Below are 20,235 nucleotides of genomic sequence, written 5' to 3'. Positions count from 1 at the left end.
TCCTAACACTAACCAGGTGAAATACTTTCTAACACCCTTTTAGGTTGGGCAGAAGGGCATATCCTAATAGGAGATGACTTTAATATGACACACTACCCCTTCTTAAATAACTTTGGTGGAGGTCAGTGGGCCTCGTGTCAGTAGAGAAGGAGGCTGAAAGAGTTGGTAAGGGCTTGGGGGTCTCATAGACATTTGGCAACTGAGGAATTCAATGGCCAGAGATTATTCTTTCTACTAAAGGCCACATGGATCCTACTCTAGAATTGACTGTTTCTTGTTAGATAAAGATAGAGGCGGGTATTAGTAATATAACCTGGTTGGACCATGCTCCAGTGTGGGTGGAAGTGAAAGACCAATTGGGGCGGAAGTTTTGGAGGCTAAATGAGGAGTTATTATCAGACAAAGCCTTTACTGCCAGTCTTGTAAAAGACATTGAGGAGTATTTAGTTTTTAATGAGACGGATGAGTAAGTCCTGCGGTAGTGTGGGAGGGTTTAAAAGCAGTAGTGAGGGGCAAGCTAATATCTAGAGCCTCTTTCCTTAGGAAGGAGAAGAGAAAAATAAAGGCAAAGTTGATGTGGAAGATTTGGAAATTGCAAATAAATCACAAGAGAAGCCGGTATGCAAACATTTTGTCGCTTTTAGAGACAGTGCATCTGGAGTTGAAAGCTTTGGACATCACAGAGCTAGCATTTCAGATGCAGCGGGTGAAACAGAAATATTTTGAATTCGGTCATAAAGCAAGCTGGCTTCTGGCCAGACGTCTTAAGGAGAAACATATACAGAATCTGATTCTTCAAATTAAGAATAGGGATGGAAAGTTCATTTATGACAGAAAGCTTATTTCTAATAGATTTGCCCAATTATATGCTGATCTTTATACCTTTGACAATAAAATTAAGGAGGGGGATATAGAGATTTATCTTAAATTAGTCTCTCTTCCTTGCCTTCCAGGGAGGCTAGAGATTAACTGAATGCCAGGATTAGGGAAGAGGAAGTATTAAGTGTGATATTGAATCTCAAATTAGGGAAAGCCCCAGGACTTGACGGGCACATGGTCAGATATTACAAGTCGTGTAAGCAGGTCTTAATCAGGCCTATCACCTTTGTAATGTTAAAGTTCTACCAAGGACACAATAACAACATCAGAGACTGTATGTTTTTCATCTGACTGATCAATTATTTGAGAGAGGGTGGACAATTACCACAGGGTGCAAATATTGCAGGTTTTAAAGTATTGGTTAAAGGGGGATGCAACCCAATGTTGTGTGGGTCATATAGGCTTATCTCACTTATTAACCTGGATCTAAAGATACTTGCGAAGGTGTTGGCTCTGAGTTTGGGCCTGGTGTCTCCCTTTCTTATACATGGGGATCAGTCAGGGTATGGCTCTGGTAGACTAGCTGCAGACAATGTACGTAAAGTTCTGAATTTAATGTAATGGGTTAAGCAGCAAGAAATCCCAGCAGTACTATTGGCGGTGGATGCCGAGAAGGCGTTTGATAGGGTACACAGGCCATATTTGTTTCAAATCTTACATAAGATTGGTTGGGGATCCTGTTATTTGATCTGGGTTAACAACATAAGAAATTGCCATACTGGGTCAGACCAAGGGTCCATCAAGCCCAGTATCCTGTTTCCAACAGTGGCCAATCCAGGCTACAAGTACATGGCAAGTACCCAACACTAAGTAGAACCCATGCTACTGATGCGAGGAATAGCAGTGGCTATTCCCTTAGGAGTGGCACGCCCAAGCCCCGGGATGCGCAGATGTCCCGAGGCTTTGAAAAAGGGGCGGGAAGGGGCCGGGGGTGGGGCGGAGGTCTGGGGGCGGTCCCGAGTCCTCCGGCACAGCACGCTGGCAGCTGGCCAGCGAGCGCATGTTATGCCTGCCTTGGGCAGGCGTAACTTAGAGAATAAAGGTAGGGGGGATTTAGGGAGGGCTGGGGGGTGGGTTAAATAGGGGAAGGGAGGGGAAGGTGGGGGGGGGGAGCGAAAGGAAAGTTCCCTCCGAGGCCGCTTCGAATTCAGAGCGGCCTCGGAGGGAATGGGGAAAGCCATCGGGCCTCCCCTAGGGCTCAGCCCATGCAAAGTGCACGCAGCAGCGCGCGCATGTTATAAAATCGTGTGTACATTTGTGCGTGCTGGGTAGCGCACACAAATGTATCCCACATGCGTTCCTTTAAAAATCTGTCCCTTAGTCAACTTCATTAATAGCAGTTAATGGACATCTCCTCCAAGAACTTATCCTAACCTTTTTTAAACTCAGCTACACTAACTGCACTGACCACATCCTGTGGCAACAAATTCCAGAGCTTAATTGTGCGTTGAGTAAAAAAGAATTTTCTCCCATTAGTTTTAAATGTATTACTTGCTAACTTCGTGGAGTGTCGCCTAGTCCTTCTATTATATGAAAGAATAAATAACCAATTCACATCTACCCGTTCTAGACTTCTCATGATTTTAAAGACCTCTATCATTCCCCCCCTTAGCTGTCTCTTCTCCAAGCTGAACAGCCCTAACCTCTTTAGCCTTTCCTCATAGGCGAGCTGTTCCATTCCCTTTATCATTTTTGTTGCCCTTCTCTGTACCTCCTCCAGTGCAACTATATGCCCTTCTCTGTACCTCCTCCAGTGCAACTATATGTTTTTTGAGATGTGGTGACCAGAATTCTACAGAGCATTCAAGGTACGGTCTCACCATGGAGAGATACAGAGGCATTATGACCATTCCCTTCCTAATAATTCTTAACATTCTGTTTGCCTTTTTTTTGACTGTCGCAGCACACTGAGCCAACAATTTCAATGTATTATCCACTATGATGCCTAGATCTTTTTCCTGGGTGGTAATTCCTAATATAGAACCTACCATCATGTAACTACAGCATGAATTATTTTTCCCTATATCCAACACCTTGCACTTTTCCACATTAAATTTCATCTGCCATTTGGATGCCCAATCTTCCAGTCTTGCAAACTTTGGCAATTTATCACAATCTGCTTGTGATTTAACTACTCTGAATAATTTTGTATCATCTGCAAGTTTGATTACCTCACTCATCGTATTCCTTTCCAGATCATTTATTAGATAAATGAGGCTTGACTGACGTGCCGCAAATGCGCAGTAGAGAGCAGCTCTACTGCACATGTGCGGGCGAACACGTCGGTCAGAGCGTCAGCTCTTTGAAAACATGGCGGTGGCGGCGAGGAGCAGTAGCGGCGGCTCGCGTGAGGGAGGGAGGGACCTCCCCTGGAGATCTTCCGTTTGTGCCATCCGAAGGGGTTGTGAATGAACTGAGAGAGTGGGAGGGAGGGGGGGAGTGACTGAGGGGAGGGGGAGAGAGGAGGGGGAGGGAGGAGGGAGTGACTGAGGGGGGGAGAGGGGAGGGAGTGACTGAGGGGAGGAGGGAGTGAACTGAGAAGAGGGGGGAGAGGGGAGGGAGTAACTGAGGGGAGGAGGGGGAGGGAGGAGGGAGTGACTGAGGGGAGGAGGGAGGAGAGAGGGGGGAGGTGGGAGGGAGAATAGAGGGGGAGGGGGAAGGAAATGGACTGAAAATATTTTTTAATGTAGCCCGTTGTTACGGGCTTAATGGCTAGTTTATAAATATATTGAAAAGCGCTTGTCCAAGTACAAATCCCTGAGGCAGTCCACTGTTTACCCTTTACCACTGAGAAAATTGACCATTTAATCCTACTCTCTGTTTCCTGTCTTTTAACCAGTTTGTAATCCACAAAAGGACATCGCTTCCTATCCCATAACTTTTTAGTTTTCTTATAAGCCTCTCATGAGGGACTTTGTCAAACGCCTTCTGAAAATCCAAATACACTACATCTTCCGGTTCACCTTTATCCATATGTTTATTAACCCCTTCAAAAAAATGAAGCAGATTTGTTAGGCAAGACTTCCCTTGGGTAAATCGATGTTGACTGTGATCCATTAAACCATGTCATTCTATATGCTCTGTGATTTTGATCTTTAGAATAGTTTGCCCTATTTTTCCCTACACTGCAGTCAGGCTCAGTGGTCTAAAGTTTCCTGGAACGCCTCTGCAGCCCTTTTTAAATATTGGGGTTACATTGGCCACCCTCCAGTCTTCAGGTACAATGGATGATTTCATTCATAGGTTACAAATTTTAACTAATAGATATGAAATTTCATTTTTTAGTTCCTTCAAACCATCCAGTCCAAGTGATTTTGCTATTCTTTAGTTTGTCAATCTGGCCTACTACATCGTCCAGGTTCACAGTGATTTGGTTCAGTTCATCTGACTCATCACCCTTGAAAACCAACTCTGGAACCAGTATCTCCCCAACATCCTCATTACGAAACACAGAAGCAAAGAATTCATTTAGTCTCTATAATGGCCTTATCTAAGAGCCCCTTTAACCCCCTCGGTCCAACCAACTCCCTCACAGGTTTCATTCTTTAGATATATTTAAAAGAGTTTCTATTATGAGTTTTTGCCTCTACGGCCAACTTCATTTCAAATTCTCTCTTAGCCTGCCTTATAAATGTTTTATGCTTAATTTGACAATGCTTATTTTTTCCTATTTTCTTCAGATGGATCCTTCTTCAAATTTTTGAAGGATTTTTTTTGGCTAAAATAGCCTCATTCACCTCACCTTTTAATTGTATTTTGTCTACATTGTATTGTGAAAAACGGTATATAAATACTTTAAATAAATAAATAAATAAATAAATAAATAAACAATGTCCACGTCTGTTATACACTTTTAGCCTTTGCAGTTGCCCCTTTCAGTTTTTTTCTGTTTTCCTCATTGTTTCCCTTTTGAAACTTTAGTGTTAGAGCTGTGTCACAGGGGCTACCGGCGCCATTGGTCAGCCCCTGTCACATGGCCATCAGCACCATCTTGTGCTCATACCATGTGACAGGGGCTGACCAATGGCGCCGGTAGCCCCTGTGACATAGTATGGGCAAAGGCTATCAGCACCATTTTGATTCCTGGCAGCCGACAAAGAAATCGCTCCCAGACCCCCGCTGGACCCCCAGGGATTATTGGCAAGCCTTGGGGGGGGGCCGGAGGCCCCTCCAAGCTGGCCAAAAGTCCCTGGGGGTCCAGCGAGGGTCCAGGAGCGATCTCCTGCACTCGTGCCGTCGGATGCCAGGAATCAAAATGGCGCCGATAGCCTTTGCCCATACTATGTCACAGGGGCTACCGGCGCCATTGGTCAGCCCCTGTCACATGGTATGAACACAAGATGGTGCCGATGGCCATGTGACAGGGGCTGACCAATGGCGTGGGTAGCCCCTGTGACATAGTAGTTCAGAGGCTATTCGGCACCATTTTGAGCACGGCTTGCAGTAACACACTGGGCACGGAGGGACAAATGGAACCCGGGACCCCGCTGGACCCCCAGGGATGTTAGTAAGTCTTGGGGAGGGATCGGGATGGGGGGGAGGGTGGTTGTATTATACTTAATGTTGATTTTTGGGGTGGTTTTTAATTAAAAAAAAAAAAGTGCCCCTCTCCCCACACAAACCCGAAAAACGAAGTTTCCCTGAAGTTCGGGAAAAATCCTTTTCGGGTGTCGGGGTCCCCGAACCACAACGAATTAGGCAATTTCGTTGCAATTGCCTAATTCGTGATAAACGATTGCACATCTCTAGAAAATACTGATGTAATATTCTTATTGCATTAAACACAAAATATACTCTTAGTACTGGGCTTACTAAGAGTATATTTTGTGTTTAACGCAATAAGAATATTACATCGGCATTATCAGCAAGTTTTTTTGAGAAAAGAATATTACATCAGTATTTTCAGCAAGCTTTAACAATTTTTTGTAAATGTTGTACTGACTTTACCGCACATGATCGAGAAGACCGGAAGCCCTTGTTGAACACGAGGGACTTCACCTGGCTAGAGCTAGTATACAATTCTTTAAAAATCCTCTGGGAATATACTTGTATATGGATGAATAAGATTGGTAATACTTTCTGCTATTCCTTTTTGGAGTTTACGTTTTCCTTTTTGGTCTCTACCTATGGCCAGAGGCCTGGGGCTTGTGGGATTTTTCTGCCCTCTCCTCCACCCTCCTAAGTTGTGGCGTTCTAGGCAACCACATAGTTTGGCTAATGGAAGCACCAACCCTTGCTGTAGCTATTAACCATTTATATTGTCATCTTATGAATAAGATCCAGTGTCTTGGTCTTGTTCATTCAGCTTCTCCGGAGACATTTTCACATCCCTGCCCAGTTCTGGCAAAGTCAAGAATGTCGAAGAGCTTCTGCTGGCCTAACCATGAAGGGGGTAATTTTGTAATAACCCGTATAAATTTACGGGCTGTTACATACACAAATTACACCAGTTTTCAAAGTGAACCTACAGACATAAATTTGCTATGAAAATTATGCCGGCAAAATCCCTACTCACAAGTAGTAATTTGCGCAGGGAGGTTTTCCAAGAAAATTTACATACATTGTTTTCAAAATTGAAAAGTATAAGCCAGGGCTTCCCAAGCCTGTCCTGGGGACCCACAGCCAGTCGGGTTTTCAGGATATCCAGAATGAATATGCATGCAATCAATTTACATATACTGAGTCTCCATGGTATGCAAATTTATCTCATGTATATTCATTGTGAATTTCCTGAAACCCGACTGGCTGTGGGGTCCCAGGACCGGTTTGGGCAGCCCTAGTATAAGCATAAATCCAGACTCTGCCTCAAAACTCCTCTCCATTATGTATGTAAAATTATGAGATTGCAGGATTTATGTGTATAATTTTACATGAATATCAGGCAGGAAAGTTTCCAAAGTGCTATTCCTGTTGGTAAAGCACTGTTTACCCACAGAAGTCAATTTGGAAATTACCCTTGGAAAGTATAGAATTGGTGGTAAATAAAATGCTCTTGTGATTATGTATTTACTCTGAGCAGAAATTCATGGTCGAAAAATAGAAGTGTGAGGAAAGAAAATTCTACAAACCTTGGCAAATAGCCACAAAGCTGTTCTCAAGAACTGTTCCACATTTTTGCATAGAAGACAATGAAATTCTATGCATCTCCAGAGATCTCGTTATACAGACTGGGGATCCAAGGCCAGAGTTAATTATTTAAAGACTTTGTTCAAAGGAACAGAGTGTTCAATATAAAGTCTGGTTGACCTAAATATACTAACAAACTTTTTTCCTCCACTCCCTGGCCTGTAGGTCCCAAGGGAAGAAGGATGAAGCTGTATTACTTCTTAGAGATTCCATTAAATTTGGCCCACAATTTGCAGATGCTTATTCAAGCCTTGCTTCACTGTTGGCTGAACAGGTAACCAATAACATTTCAGTTGATAATGTGTGTTGACATTACTTATTAATTTTGCCCAATTCACAGCTCAGTGTAATAGGATTCCTCTTAAATATATATGTATAGAGTTATTAAAAAATGATTAGCAAGCTTCAGAAAAGTTAATATCTGGTAGTGTGTATTATATCTAGGAGAGACTGTGGGCCTAGCATTTATCACTGTTTAAAATTAGATTCTGATTGTTAAAACCTAATTAACTTTAAATACCTTCATCAAATAAATGAATGGATCATGATTAATTGTAGAAAATAGTGGTTATCAAAATCTGTGACTTTAATCCATGCTTTGTTTACTAATCAGCTGGATTATTGTATCACATTATACCAGTGGCTTTCAGCAACCAGTGTGAAGTATATACAGCTTCTACGAAATACAGGGGGAGGCTTCTTGTAGGTGGTAAACAAATTGAACATATTTTCCCTATCTTATGGGGCTTACATTTGCTTCCTATTGAAACTAGGCTGAAATTTAAAGTGTTCTCACTAGTCCATAGTGTTTATATTTGGAAATTCCAAAATATTTATCTGATCATTTGAGATGTTATGAACCTACTAGAATGTTACATTTGTCTCAGCAAATGCTGTTGATAGATCCATCTTTGTGTGTAGCTCATGTAATGTGTACTAGGTATTTAGGGGCTCCCCCTGCGCGCGCCGAGCCTATGTTGCATGGGCTGCCGGCGTGCGCAAAGCCCCGGGACGCGCATATGTCCTGGGGCTTTCCTGGGGGGCGTGTCGGGAGCGAGTCGTGGCCGGCGCGTCATTGGGGGTGTATCGGGGGCATGTCGCAGCCGGCGCGTCATCGGAGGCATTCCGCGGCGTGGCCACGGCCTCCAGACCGGACCATGGCACGCCGGCAGCCGGCCTGGCCCGCACAAGTTACGCCTGCCTCGGGCAGGCGTAACTTTCGCGATAAAGGTAGGGGGGGGAATTAGTTAGGGCTGGAGGGCGAGTTAGTTAGGGGAAGGGAGGGGAAGGTGCAGGGGGGTGAAAGGAAAGTTCCCTCCGAGGCTGTGCAGCTCGGCGAACGCAGGCTGACGATTTTGCGCAGCCTTGCGCGCGCCGACCCCAGATTTTAAAAGATACGCGCGTATCTATTAAAATCCGGCGTACTTTTGTTTGCGCCTGGTGCACGAACAAAAGTACAAGTGGGCGTACTTTTATAAAATCTACCCCATAATGTTTGTCGCTGAATGTGTGGAATTCAGTCTGTTGAATCTTCAGATTGAGCATAGTTGCCTTCATTTCAGGAAAACGTTGAAGGCTTGGCTGTTATGCTCAAGCATTTATATGAAGTCTTGAAGTTGGTTGAAGAGTTTTTCTTTTGGACTGAGTCAGTGGCTCTCTGTTATATTGATGGAACCTGTATTTTTAGATTGATTACTGTCAGGGCTAGTGCAAGAATATTTGGCACCTTAGGTGAACTTTTAGTCATGCACCCCTCCTCCCCAATTTACCTATTGGTGGAAGCTTCATCACAGTGCTCCCCCCCCCCCTACTGCTGTTATTGGCTCTGGTACACACCCGTCTGGACTTCACACTGGCAGAATTTTGCCCCCCCCCCCCCCCAAATTTTGGCACTCTAGGCATACATCTAGTTTGCCTAATGAAAGCCCTGGATCTGGATATTTTTTACCTGTTTGATTTATTTACATGTACTTTTTATATTTGTGTTTTTGTTGTTTTTATTATATGGTATTTTTTAAATTATTTTATAGTTCCCTGCTTTGATGTGACTAGCATAATAAGGGTAATCAAATGTTGTTAAATAAATAGATTTTCATGTGGACCTCTGTTTCAGTGCATTATGTGCTTGCATTACTGAAAATGGTTTAATAAGTAAGTAATTTGATATCAGTAGTGACTTGCTGATATTTGCTCTGTATGTAAAAAAAACAAAAAAAAAAACCCCACAAAACTCCCCCAGCAGACTGGAAAAGGGAATGGCATTTCATCCAAAGCTGAATAGTGTTATTTAGCTGAATTCATAGTGTCTTTTGAGTTTTCTATTATATTTAATGATTAGAGTGCAAACTCTCATCAATAGGTATAAACTCAATTTTAAGTAAACAAACCTGCTGAAAATCCTCCCCCCCCCCACCCCCCCCCCCCAGTATGGTTACTTTTTTTAAATCAAAAGACAGCATAGAGTATCTATCAGTAATAATAAATTGCAGTAGTGATATCAAATGGTACACGTCCAGTCATCTAAATACACTCTCAAGTGTCAACCTGTCCATACTTTGGAGTTAAATCTTAGGTGACTCACATATATGATTCACAGAAACACCAGAAAATGTACAGTTACCTAGGACTCCGCCTGATATATATCCAATATGTCCCCCATATATTTTTGTATTAAGTGGAGTCATTTATGAAGGTTAATTATATTTAATCATTTCAATCTCATGTTTATGCCAATGCGCCATTAAGGGGATAGACTTCGCAAAGCTGCTTTTGCAAACCTAGCTGCATAAACCAATTGATTACATAGCTATCGCTGGAGCAGGCTGAGGCTCAGATCCTCCCCTCTCCCTGCCAGTATCCCAGGAGGCAAAGTTCCATCAGAAAGCAAATCTCTCTACCTAAGATATTAACCCCCTTCCATCCGCATAGTGTTCTAAAAGTGCTTTTCTCATACATATCTCCTCCATACATCTCAACACTGGTGATAAGTACAATTGTCATGTTTTGCAGTTTGTTTGGCAAAACCACATCTGAAAATCATGTACACTGCTATTGTGCTGTTTCTGCTACAGGCAGCAACAGGAAGTCAGTACTGCCAGCACAGAGCCTCTGTTGTGCTCCAAAGGTTTGATATAGCTGAAATTTTATATATGATTTTGAAATAAAAGATTCATTCATGATACAGTATACAAGGATAGATAGATAAATAGGTGAGCAGAACACTTATTTTCTCTTGTTTTTTTGATAAGTAAATATTATTTGACAAGGGATTATCGGTATTGGTATTTTGTGCTCCAAAGGTTGACAAAAAAATAACAACTCTAATAATAGAGAGGCCAATATTCAAAGTCATTTTGTCTGGCTAAGTTTGGACTAACCAACGGATTGTCCCGTGGCAGAGCCAGTTATCTGTCTAACACGGTCATTTTTCAATTCACATTAGGGCCCTCAGAGAGAGAAAGAGAGAGAATTTTAATAGGGTGAATAGGACTCTATATAAGCAGCACTATAGATGGGCACATACAACTCAGGGTGGATTTGGGGAGTGGGATGGGTTTGGAGGGATGGTGTTACATACACAGAGGAATTAACTGCAAATTTAATAAGACTGATTAATTTCAATCATTTAAATCAATGAAAGGTACAACAAGAGGAGTTGATTTATACAATGCATTCTACATATATAGAGAGAGTCCTAGTCTTCCTATTAAAGTGCTCTCTCTCTCTGCCCCCCTCGATAATGGTGGTTGTGCGTTACAACCTGTGATAATATACCATTTTCATTAAAACATAATGTACGACGTGATAGTGTACTGTCCGTTGCGATATTTATCTATGCAGTGTAGTAACTCTACAATTTGCCTAACCATGCCCATTTTTTTTTTATCATGGGAGCTATTTCTGCTCTATTTATAGCAAAATGATAATTCTAGGCCCAAGTTAGCCAGATAAAAGCCTATTTTCAGTGTTATCTAACTAACATAGGACCTCATTCACTAAGCCATGTAAAGCCATTTATTACACGAAAAATGCTGTTTATCAAGCATGAAGGCCTGACACAGAATAACATGATGTAGCAAGCTGCTGAAAACCAGATTCATGCTCTCATGAGCTTATCATGTCTTGGAGTCTTACAATGTAGACTGACCTAGTCTGGATCTGAGTGATGTGTTTTGGACGTGCCAATAAGGTTTTTTCAACCCTGCATAGACTGCAAGCCGCCACAGCCAAGGTGAAGGAATATACAAATATGTCAAAATCCCTGTGTGCTCTCCTGTGAATGACAAATGTTCTGCAAGAACCAGCATTTGCATTCACAGGGTTAACAAGATGGCAAAAGGGCTAAATTGTTTAGCCTGCCCAGCGAACAGCACTACGTAGCCAGCAGAGGAAGAAGCCAAAGGAATGCTGGGAGACCATTTAAGAAAGAAAAGGCTAAATTGGCTGGCTTTGTCTGTGTGTGCGGGGTGGGAACAGCCAGAGTTGGAGCCAGGAAGAAAGGAGTATATCTGGCAGCTCTGCAATCAGTTCTTCTCCTGAATAGCTAATCATCAGAAGGGAGAGACAGAAGACTGCACTGAAGAAAGAGAGACTGACAGCGGTTCTTTCTTCATAGCCAAGCTACATGTAAAATCACAACAAGGAACAAAGGAGCCAGGAGCTGAGAGACTGATAGACTTCCTTCCCAAAGATATCCAGGCCCAGGCGCACATGGCTGGATCACCCTCCTAAGAGACTGAGTTAAGTAATCGAAACTTTGCACAGAATTGTATCTTAGCAGAGGAAGGAGGTTTATTTCCTTGCCTTTTGACACAAGTTCAATCTCTCATCTTAACTGCTTCAGCCTTTCAGCTGAAGTGAAGCATAAAGCATTGCCACAGCTACACGAGATAGGATGGGGAAAGAGAAGCTGATGGATGATGGTCTTTCTGTAAGAGACTGAAACCAGGCCTGCTTTCTGTTTAGTACCAAATATACCATTTGGAGGAAGCTCCCCACGAGAGAGACCCCTTCCACACACTGCAGTGCTCATCTGTTTGGTTTGTCATCTAGCCAGCTCCACCATCAAGAGGGACTTCATTTTCTTGATTGTTTTTTCCACACAATTTTGTGTTTGGAATAGGGTGCACCCTTTACGAATTGGTGACATTAGGGTGGATCTGTTCCCCTGCCCTCCTTTTTGAGTACTTGGGGGTAAAGACAATTTTTGAAAGCTGTGTACTTTAGTATTTTTCTGTCCCAACCTTTCTCTCTTAGCAATCCTTATTTTTATTTATATTCTTCTACTATCCATATGAGTAGGCTGCTTGCTCTGGTTAACAGGCCATAACCAGTGCTATTATTACATTGCTTGATTTAAAATAAGAAAACTGCAGGTTTATATTATACTTCACCACTGTACTCCTATTTAATGTTCTGATTGGATTTACTGTCTACTTACAAGGTTAATTACTGTTTTATTTTTGTGTGATGAATTTATCTGTCTGTGGTACCACAAGTGAGAAGTTGTTTGGAAAGGGCACATGATTGTGGTATTGGGGTGACCGGGACCCTATCTCATCCCCCACTCAGGCTATAAACCCAAAAATACTTCATATTAGTAAATATAATTTCTCATGTGGTACTCCCCACCCCTAGCCTAGGGATAATTCATAGTCCGGACCACGGGAGCCACAATGAGATATATGAAATATCTCACATTAAATAAGCCCCAACACCAAGTGTATTAATATGAGCTCATTAGCATGCTAATGATCTCATTAATACCCTAAACTGTACTAATCAAATAGCGCAACTTACCAAAAAAGTAAGTCAGGGAAGGACTGGATTTCCAAAATGTAGCAATCGTGAAGCGGGCCACATGTGCCCAACCATCGGCCTATGTTTAACGGTTATAGAGGAGTGAACCCATCTACCCAGAAGCCCCAGACTAGGTCTAATAAAGACCGCATAACCCAAACATCTGCCTAAGTAACCTGAGAACAAAAAAGTGCTTAACATTTTGACGGTGCCACCACATGTGAATAAAGATGCCAGTTTCCCCGCAACCTCTCCAGCAAGCACTACTAGACCAAGGATGCATTTTTTAATAAAAGAGTAGGGTCTGATAAGTTCTGTGGAGCAGTCTTACCATCAGGGAAACCTCAGTGCACACAGAGAAACACAATGTGCAGATATCCACTCCTTAAAGTAAGGCTTAGATCTGCATTCCAAGCCTCAATGAGGGCAGAAGAAAACTCCTTCCCATACTTTTCCTCCAAAAGGCCACGATATAGAATAGTTATACCCTTATGTCGTGCACTCGCAGAGCCCAGAAAAGCCTCAATGCCACTCAGCCACCGTAACAGCCTATCCAAATCAAAACAGCCTGACAGAGCCCGACGCAATTGCAAATATTGTGTCCTGGAGGATGGGTCAATATCGAAGTCCTCTACCAAAGTTTTGAAGAGAGCTAAACTATCACCCTCCCCATCACCCCACAGTTGCACTAAAGTGACCAACCCAATTGTCCTCCAGGCTTTAAACATGAGCGAAAAGGTACAACTGGAGACACTCAAATTACAATATATGGGGGATATCAAAGATGCAGCTTCATTCTCAACCTGAAGAAATCGGCATACCTGCTGTTAAATCCGCAGAGTGTGCGCTAGAATGGGACTATCTCTGCACACCCGGCAGCATAGAGAGGAGTCACATGGCAAGAATGGGAGCATAGCCAGCCCAGCAGCACCAGCCTGAATGCTTTCAAGTGCCACCCACGACTCATCCGAGCCACAAATCCAAGCCTAAAGACACACCAATTGAGCAGCTCAGTAATACAATTTCAAATTGGATAGCGCCATCCCACCAAACTGCTTACGTAACCAAAGCTTACGTAGTGGTATCCTAGTGGGCCTATAATTCCAGATAAACCTATCCATAGCCAGATAACATTAGGATGCTGAATAATCCTAAAGTTAGCAAGAAAAACATATCCAGCTAACTTTAAGATAGCAGGGTGAATTCAGCAGTGTGGTGAATTCAGCAGGGTGGTTTTTCAATTGTTTACCAGGTGAGGAAACAATTGAAAAAACATTCAACTTTGCAATGATGTACCTAGATATAATAAAACAACTACTAAACCAAATGGAGCTAGTAATTAACATCGAAAAAACAGAATTTATACACCTTGAATGAAAAAACATTGAATTAATTCAGAACCCCATCAAACTTAAAAATGATCAGATAGTGGAGCTAGCCGAGAAAGCTCGAAACCTAGGAGTAATAATTGACACGGAACTCAACCTTAAGTAACACATATCATTGAAAGTTAGAGAAGGCTACGCCAAACTAATGGTCCTCAGGAGGCTAAAACCCTTATTAACCCAAGCACACTTTCGAACAGTTCTGCAAGCACTTATATTCACTAGCACAGACTACTGTAACACACTATTCCTGGGATTTCCGTATTCAACACTAAGACCACTACAAATCTTACAGAACTCTGCTGCCAGAATACTTACTGGAAAAAGCAGAAGAGATCACATCACTCAAACACTTGCCGAATTACACTGGCTGCCAATAGAACAAAGCATGCAATTTAAAACACTATGCACAATTCACAAACTAATCAATGATGAAAAAGCTGATTGGCTAAACACTGCACTGCGATTGCATGTCCCCCAGAGAAATCTCAGATCAGCCAATAAAGCTCTACTAACCATTCCCTCTGTAAAGACAGCAAAACTGACCCAAGTTAGAGAGAGAGCACTTTCTTTAACTGGTCCAATATTATGGAACACAATGCCACTCGAAATAAGATTAATGAGAGATTTAAAACTCTTCAAAAAAAAGTTTAAAAACATGGCTCTTCCAAAAAGCCTTTCACAGTGAGATCAAAGAGTAAGAAATACAAATGAACAAGCAAAAGAACATCTACACAAAGCAGAAAATCACCTAATAGCGTAATTGCTTACTTTATTATTTTTCTCATAATTAAGTATTAATGTAAGAGAAGTACAATATAAAACTTGTATGGCTATTCTATTAATCATATAAATGGAAAATCCAAACCACTCATCATATAACTTATATTATTGAAACATGTAACCGAAAAATTTATTGACAGCTTTTAGACAAATTATAAACCAAACCAAACTTATTTTACGTACCTATTTGTAAACCGCTGAAATGGTGCATTACTAAACAATGGTATAGAAAGGTTTTTAAATAAAAATAAAATAAATAAAACAGTGAGAATAATGTGGAATACTGTGTGGGTCAAACTCACTGAGAGCCATGCGGTTCCAGAAGAAAACAGAACTCTCTGGAAAAGGAAAGGGGAGGAGTTAACAAACTGGGAAGAGAGCCAGCTTGGAGAGATGAGGTTAAAGATAGGGAGAAGCAAGTGTGGGTTTTGACCTGCTGGGATGGGGTTAGGGAGGAGGTGGGGGTGGGGGAGCCGATTGAGTTGTGGGAGGAGAGAGAGTGTGTGAGTGGGGGAGACAGATTGGGGGGGAGCATATTCCTCTCTCATTGTTTGCCAACTCCCATCTTTCTCAGACCACATACTTGATGATATGTGTCAATGGTAGAGAGCTGGGTTAAGGTTCTTAGGCCAAATATGGATGGGCACAATTTTTAAAACATTTGCTGACTTACAGGCAAAATTTCATATTCCAGTGTATGCACAATATTTGTACTGATAGGTGAGGAGTGATAGTTTTAAAAAGCTTGAGGGAACAGGAACATTGCATTCAAGGAACGGGTTGAAATAAATTCTTACAAAACCCCAGGAAGTAAACAAAATAATTTAGAAATTAATACCAAATGCTAAATGTTGGATACATGAATTATTTACAAGTGAAACTATCACAGAATGCTGGAACCAGGCTCTTCACCTGAATCTGAATGAGGTGGACTTGTGGAATGGGGTGCTGGATTCCAAAATTATCCATTTGCAAAAGAACCAAGAACTGTTATTATAAACTAGCCGTTAAGCCCATAACAACGGACTACATTAAAAAAAAGAAATTAAGTATCTGGAGAGATCACGTGATGTGGTGAGAGCGGCCGGGTGGTTACTGGCTGAGCTCCGGGGATAGGGCCCTGATCCTCCACCATCAGACCGGTTAACCGCCTTTTTCGGGACAGATCCTCCTCTAGCAACTGTGGTCTATGTCGATCACTACTTATATGCAAAAATCGCCGTCGGGAATGCCACCGAAAGTGACCAAACGCGATAAAGACAAGACGCGAGGTCCGGATCCCAAAATGGCGACGCCTACGCAAAAATCTAGCGGTAGCGATGCCCCCGAAAACCTTGCCCAGGTACCTCTAACGACCCGAGAATTGCAAACGGCGGTTGTTGCAGCGCTAGAAAGTAAATTTACCGGCCTCTCTGAACAACTAACGGCTCTACAAACTTCGCTCGCCGAACTTTCACCGCGGCTTGATCAAGTGGAGGGCCGCACGGGAGTGCTGGAGGATGATGTGCTGGCACTTACCACCCGAATCTGCTCCCTGGAAAAGGCTTTGGTGGAACAGCAGAGTAAAACGGAGGATCTGGAAAACAGATCTCGGCGCTCAAATATTCGAGTGCTGGGTCTCCCAGAGTCACTCGAAGATCAAAACTTGCGCACGGCTCTAAAAGCATGGATCCCTGATGCGCTGGGCCTGCCCGAGCTTCAACCCACATTTGAAATCGAACGGGCGCACAGACTGGGGCCTAGAGATTCGACACGGGCCCCGGCCGGGAGGCCACGTGTAGTAATCTTCAAGGTCCTTAATTTTCATCACAAACATTGTATTTTACAGGCGGCCCGAAAAATACAAAATTTACAGTACCAGGGCTCAGATATTAGGTTGGCGCCCGATTACTCCGCAAAAGTTGCTGCCCAAAGGAGGGCCTTCTCAGAGGTGTGCACTCTTCTTGTAGAGAAGAAAATACGTTTCCAAATGCAATTTCCAGCGAAGCTCCGTGTTCTTCAGGAAGGGAAATGGTCTACCTATGACACACCGGAGTCTACAAAACCATTGCAGGAGAAACTCTCTTAAAGGCCTAATCTTTTACTGTTCCACATTTTTATTGGCTTTTGGATGGGGTTGGTGAAGGGCCCTAGTCCCCGGTCACATTGTAGTGATCTCTCAGCAGGTTATAGACCTGAGCGGGTGTTCTCGATTCTATGGGGAGGGGGAGGGGGGGGAATTTTACAGGTTTTGGGGATTTAGGGTACTCAAGGGTCAGGTTGTATATAATGATGTTTGCAATGGGAATGTTTCTTAACTTTGTGTGTGGCTTAATATTGGCTGGGTATACGTTTGTGCCCCTTCTTGTTTACCTTATGGAGCGGAGGCGAGGCTGGGAGCCTCCAGTTCCTCTGTTTTTACTGTTTATTAACATGTTTCATGCTCCTAAACTTTGCTCTCATGGGAGGCCCATATAACATTGTTTCTTGGAATGTGGACGGCCTAGGTCATCCTAAAAAAAGAAAAAAAGTGTTTCAACATTTAGCCCGCTTAAAAACCAGCATTGCTTGTCTGCAGGAAACGCACCTGAATGCCCTTGAAAGTGGGAAGCTGTGCAGGGAATGGGTCACTACTTGCCATTACGCCCCAGCTGTAGGGAAGAAAAAAGGTGTGGCAATTTTGATCCATAAGAATACCCCCTTTGTAACTGCTCAGGAGTTTGTGGACCCGGAAGGCAGGTACATTATTATCATTGGGGAATTGGAGGGGAAGCCCTTAACTATCTGTAACTTATATGCGCCTAATGATACTAGCACTGTATTTTTTTCATCCTTACTACAACTTCTCCTTGAACACCAGAAAGGTTCCTTAATCCTGACAGGTGACTTTAACAGTGTAGCGGATGCTCGAGTGGATAAATCTGCCATTCCCGCCAGTTTTAGAATGCCGAAGGAATCTATTATTCAGTCCCTCTGTAAAAGCCTGAACCTTCTGGATGTTTGGAGGGTATTGCACCCCGAAATCCGTGATTACACCCATGTGTCTCGTGCACATGACACGTTATCCAGGATTGATTATATCTTGGTTGACACTCAACTGTTCTCCAGTCTAGGTGCAACGAAGCTTGGCTCCATTGTGGTCTCAGATCATGCACCCGTGTGGGTGGAACTTTTCATTTCGGGGAGGGAGCGGACTAGCAATCTCTGGAGATTCCCTGGGCACATATCCAATGATAAGGCCTTTCATACTTACTTACAAGAGAGATGGGATGATTTTTTGAAAAACAATCAGCAGCATGAGGCGGAGCCCCTGTTATTCTGGGAGGCGGGAAAGGCTGTTATTCGGGGCGATATCTTGGCTTATACAGCCCGGAAACGCAAACAGCTCTTAAGTTCTATCTTGCACTGGGAACAAGAGTTGAAACGTAAGAAGGAGGATTTAGCACTAGTCCCCTCCAAATCCAACAGGGAGGCCTATTGGGCTTGCCTAACCCACCTCAATTCATTACTGCAGGCCAGGGCACAGAAGGCCTTGAAAACTTCAGAGCATGGTTTACACAGATATGGGAATAAAGCGGGGAGGCTACTGGCACGTCTGGTTGCTGTTAAGCGGAGAAAGACCTTTATTAGTAGTCTCAAAGCCAAAAATGGTCAGCTTATGACACAAACTTCTGAGATTTGTAAAATCCTTCAAGAGTTTTATTCGGAGCTTTACACAGATGATCGAGTGGGTGACTCTGTGGATGAAGAGTCCTTTTTTCGGCACCTGGACTTACCCCAAGTGACCCCCTCTCAACTGGACAGTTTAAATAAGCCCATTATGGCACAGGAAGTGCTCCAGGTTATTAAAACTAGTAAGGCCCACAAGGCTCCCGGCCCTGATGGTTTTTCCTCAGATTTCTACAAGATCCTGGGAGATCGGGTAGTGGGACCCTTGTGCCGATTTTATCAGGAGGCGGGTATTCAGGGAGGATTTCCTTCTGAATTTAATAAAGCATATATTACGATCCTCCCTAAGCCCGGGAAGGACCTCTTGCAGGCGGCCTCCTATAGACCGATCTCCTTATTAAACTGTGATCTGAAGATCTATGCCCGTATTTTGGCGATGAGACTCGGTTCTGTTCTCCCTGACCTAATTTCCCCCTTTCAGACGGGGTTTGTAAAAGGCAGAAATCCCGGTGCAAATGTGATTAAACTGATTGCGGCTATTGAGGCTACTAGAAATTCTGGCTCTCACTCTCTGGCAATTGGCTTTGACTCTGAAAAAGCCTTTGATAGGGTGTCCTGGGCTTATATGTTTTCAGTGTTACGTAGATTTGGACTCCAAGGGGCTATTTTACAGGGGATCCAACTCCTATACAGCTCTCCTGAGTCATTCCTCCTAGTTAATGATTCCTTGTCCGGTGCCATCCCGATTCAGCGTGGTGTGCGACAAGGTTGCCCTCTCTCTCCAATTTTGTATATCTTGTCCTTAGATCCCCTGTTATGTACCATAGGCGCTTCACCAGTAATACAAGGGTTTGGCTCCTCTGCCACCTCATTTAAGGTGGCGGCCTTCGCGGATGACATGCTTGTTTTTTTAACTAACCCCGTTATAGCTTTGCCTGAGGTACTGAGAATTCAAACTGCCTTTGGCAAGTTTGCGGGCTTAAAAGTTAACGCTGAGAAATCAGAAGCCCTAGATATCACCGGCAGCTTGCAGACTTCATGGCCCGGATCCTTTCCCTTAAAATGGGTCTCCTCGGATTTAAAATATCTGGGAGTTAGAATTCCAGCAGACACTCAGAGACTTTATGCCCTTAATGTGGGTCCCTTAAAGACAAAATTATTAAAGCATCTCGATCAATGGCGTAGTCTTCCCCTCTCCCTTTCGGGGAAAGTCCAATTGTTGAAGATGATGGAGATCTCCCGCTGGATTTATTTGTTCCAAATGTTACCTATTTGGCTGAACCCTGGGGATCTATCTGACATAAACAAAGCCATCAGGGAATATATTTGGGGAGGCCGTAGAGCACGTATTTCATTGGACCGGCTTATGCAAGCCAAAGAGGCGGGGGGTCTTGGATGCCCAAATTTAGCCTTATATAATTATGCCTGTTTGATTCGCCACGTGCGGGATTGGCTTTTTGGATCCCGGTTTTTCTCGCCTCTGGCTTTTTATGAACAATGGGTGGCACCGTTATCCTTAAGCTCTATTTTACATGTTCCTGCTGCTCTTATACCGCAACATCTTGTACAGAGTAAAATTATCTCTCCTATGCGGCGAGGGTGGAAGTTCATATGT

General features: G+C 43.1%; 1 protein-coding gene across 3 annotated transcripts in view; it reads left to right on the top strand.

Moving 5' to 3' along the window:
• Positions 1–20,235, top strand: part of TMTC1 (transmembrane O-mannosyltransferase targeting cadherins 1) — a 717,359-nt gene that overhangs the window by 631,351 nt on the left and 65,773 nt on the right. For all 3 annotated transcript variants that reach the window (XR_003856434.1, XM_029599999.1, XM_029599998.1), the window contains one exon: positions 7,171–7,279. Coding sequence is in view for 2 of the 3 variants with exons in the window: in XM_029599999.1 (XP_029455859.1) it covers positions 7,171–7,279 (109 nt within the window). In the remaining variant the exon portion in view is untranslated. The remainder of the gene's footprint in view (positions 1–7,170; positions 7,280–20,235) is intronic.

Source organism: Rhinatrema bivittatum, chromosome 4 (assembly GCF_901001135.1).
Source record: "Rhinatrema bivittatum chromosome 4, aRhiBiv1.1, whole genome shotgun sequence".
Classification (NCBI taxonomy): Eukaryota; Metazoa; Chordata; class Amphibia; order Gymnophiona; family Rhinatrematidae; genus Rhinatrema; species Rhinatrema bivittatum.
The sequence above is the reverse complement of the archived record's forward strand: the minus strand, read 5'-3'. Positions and strand labels throughout refer to the sequence as shown.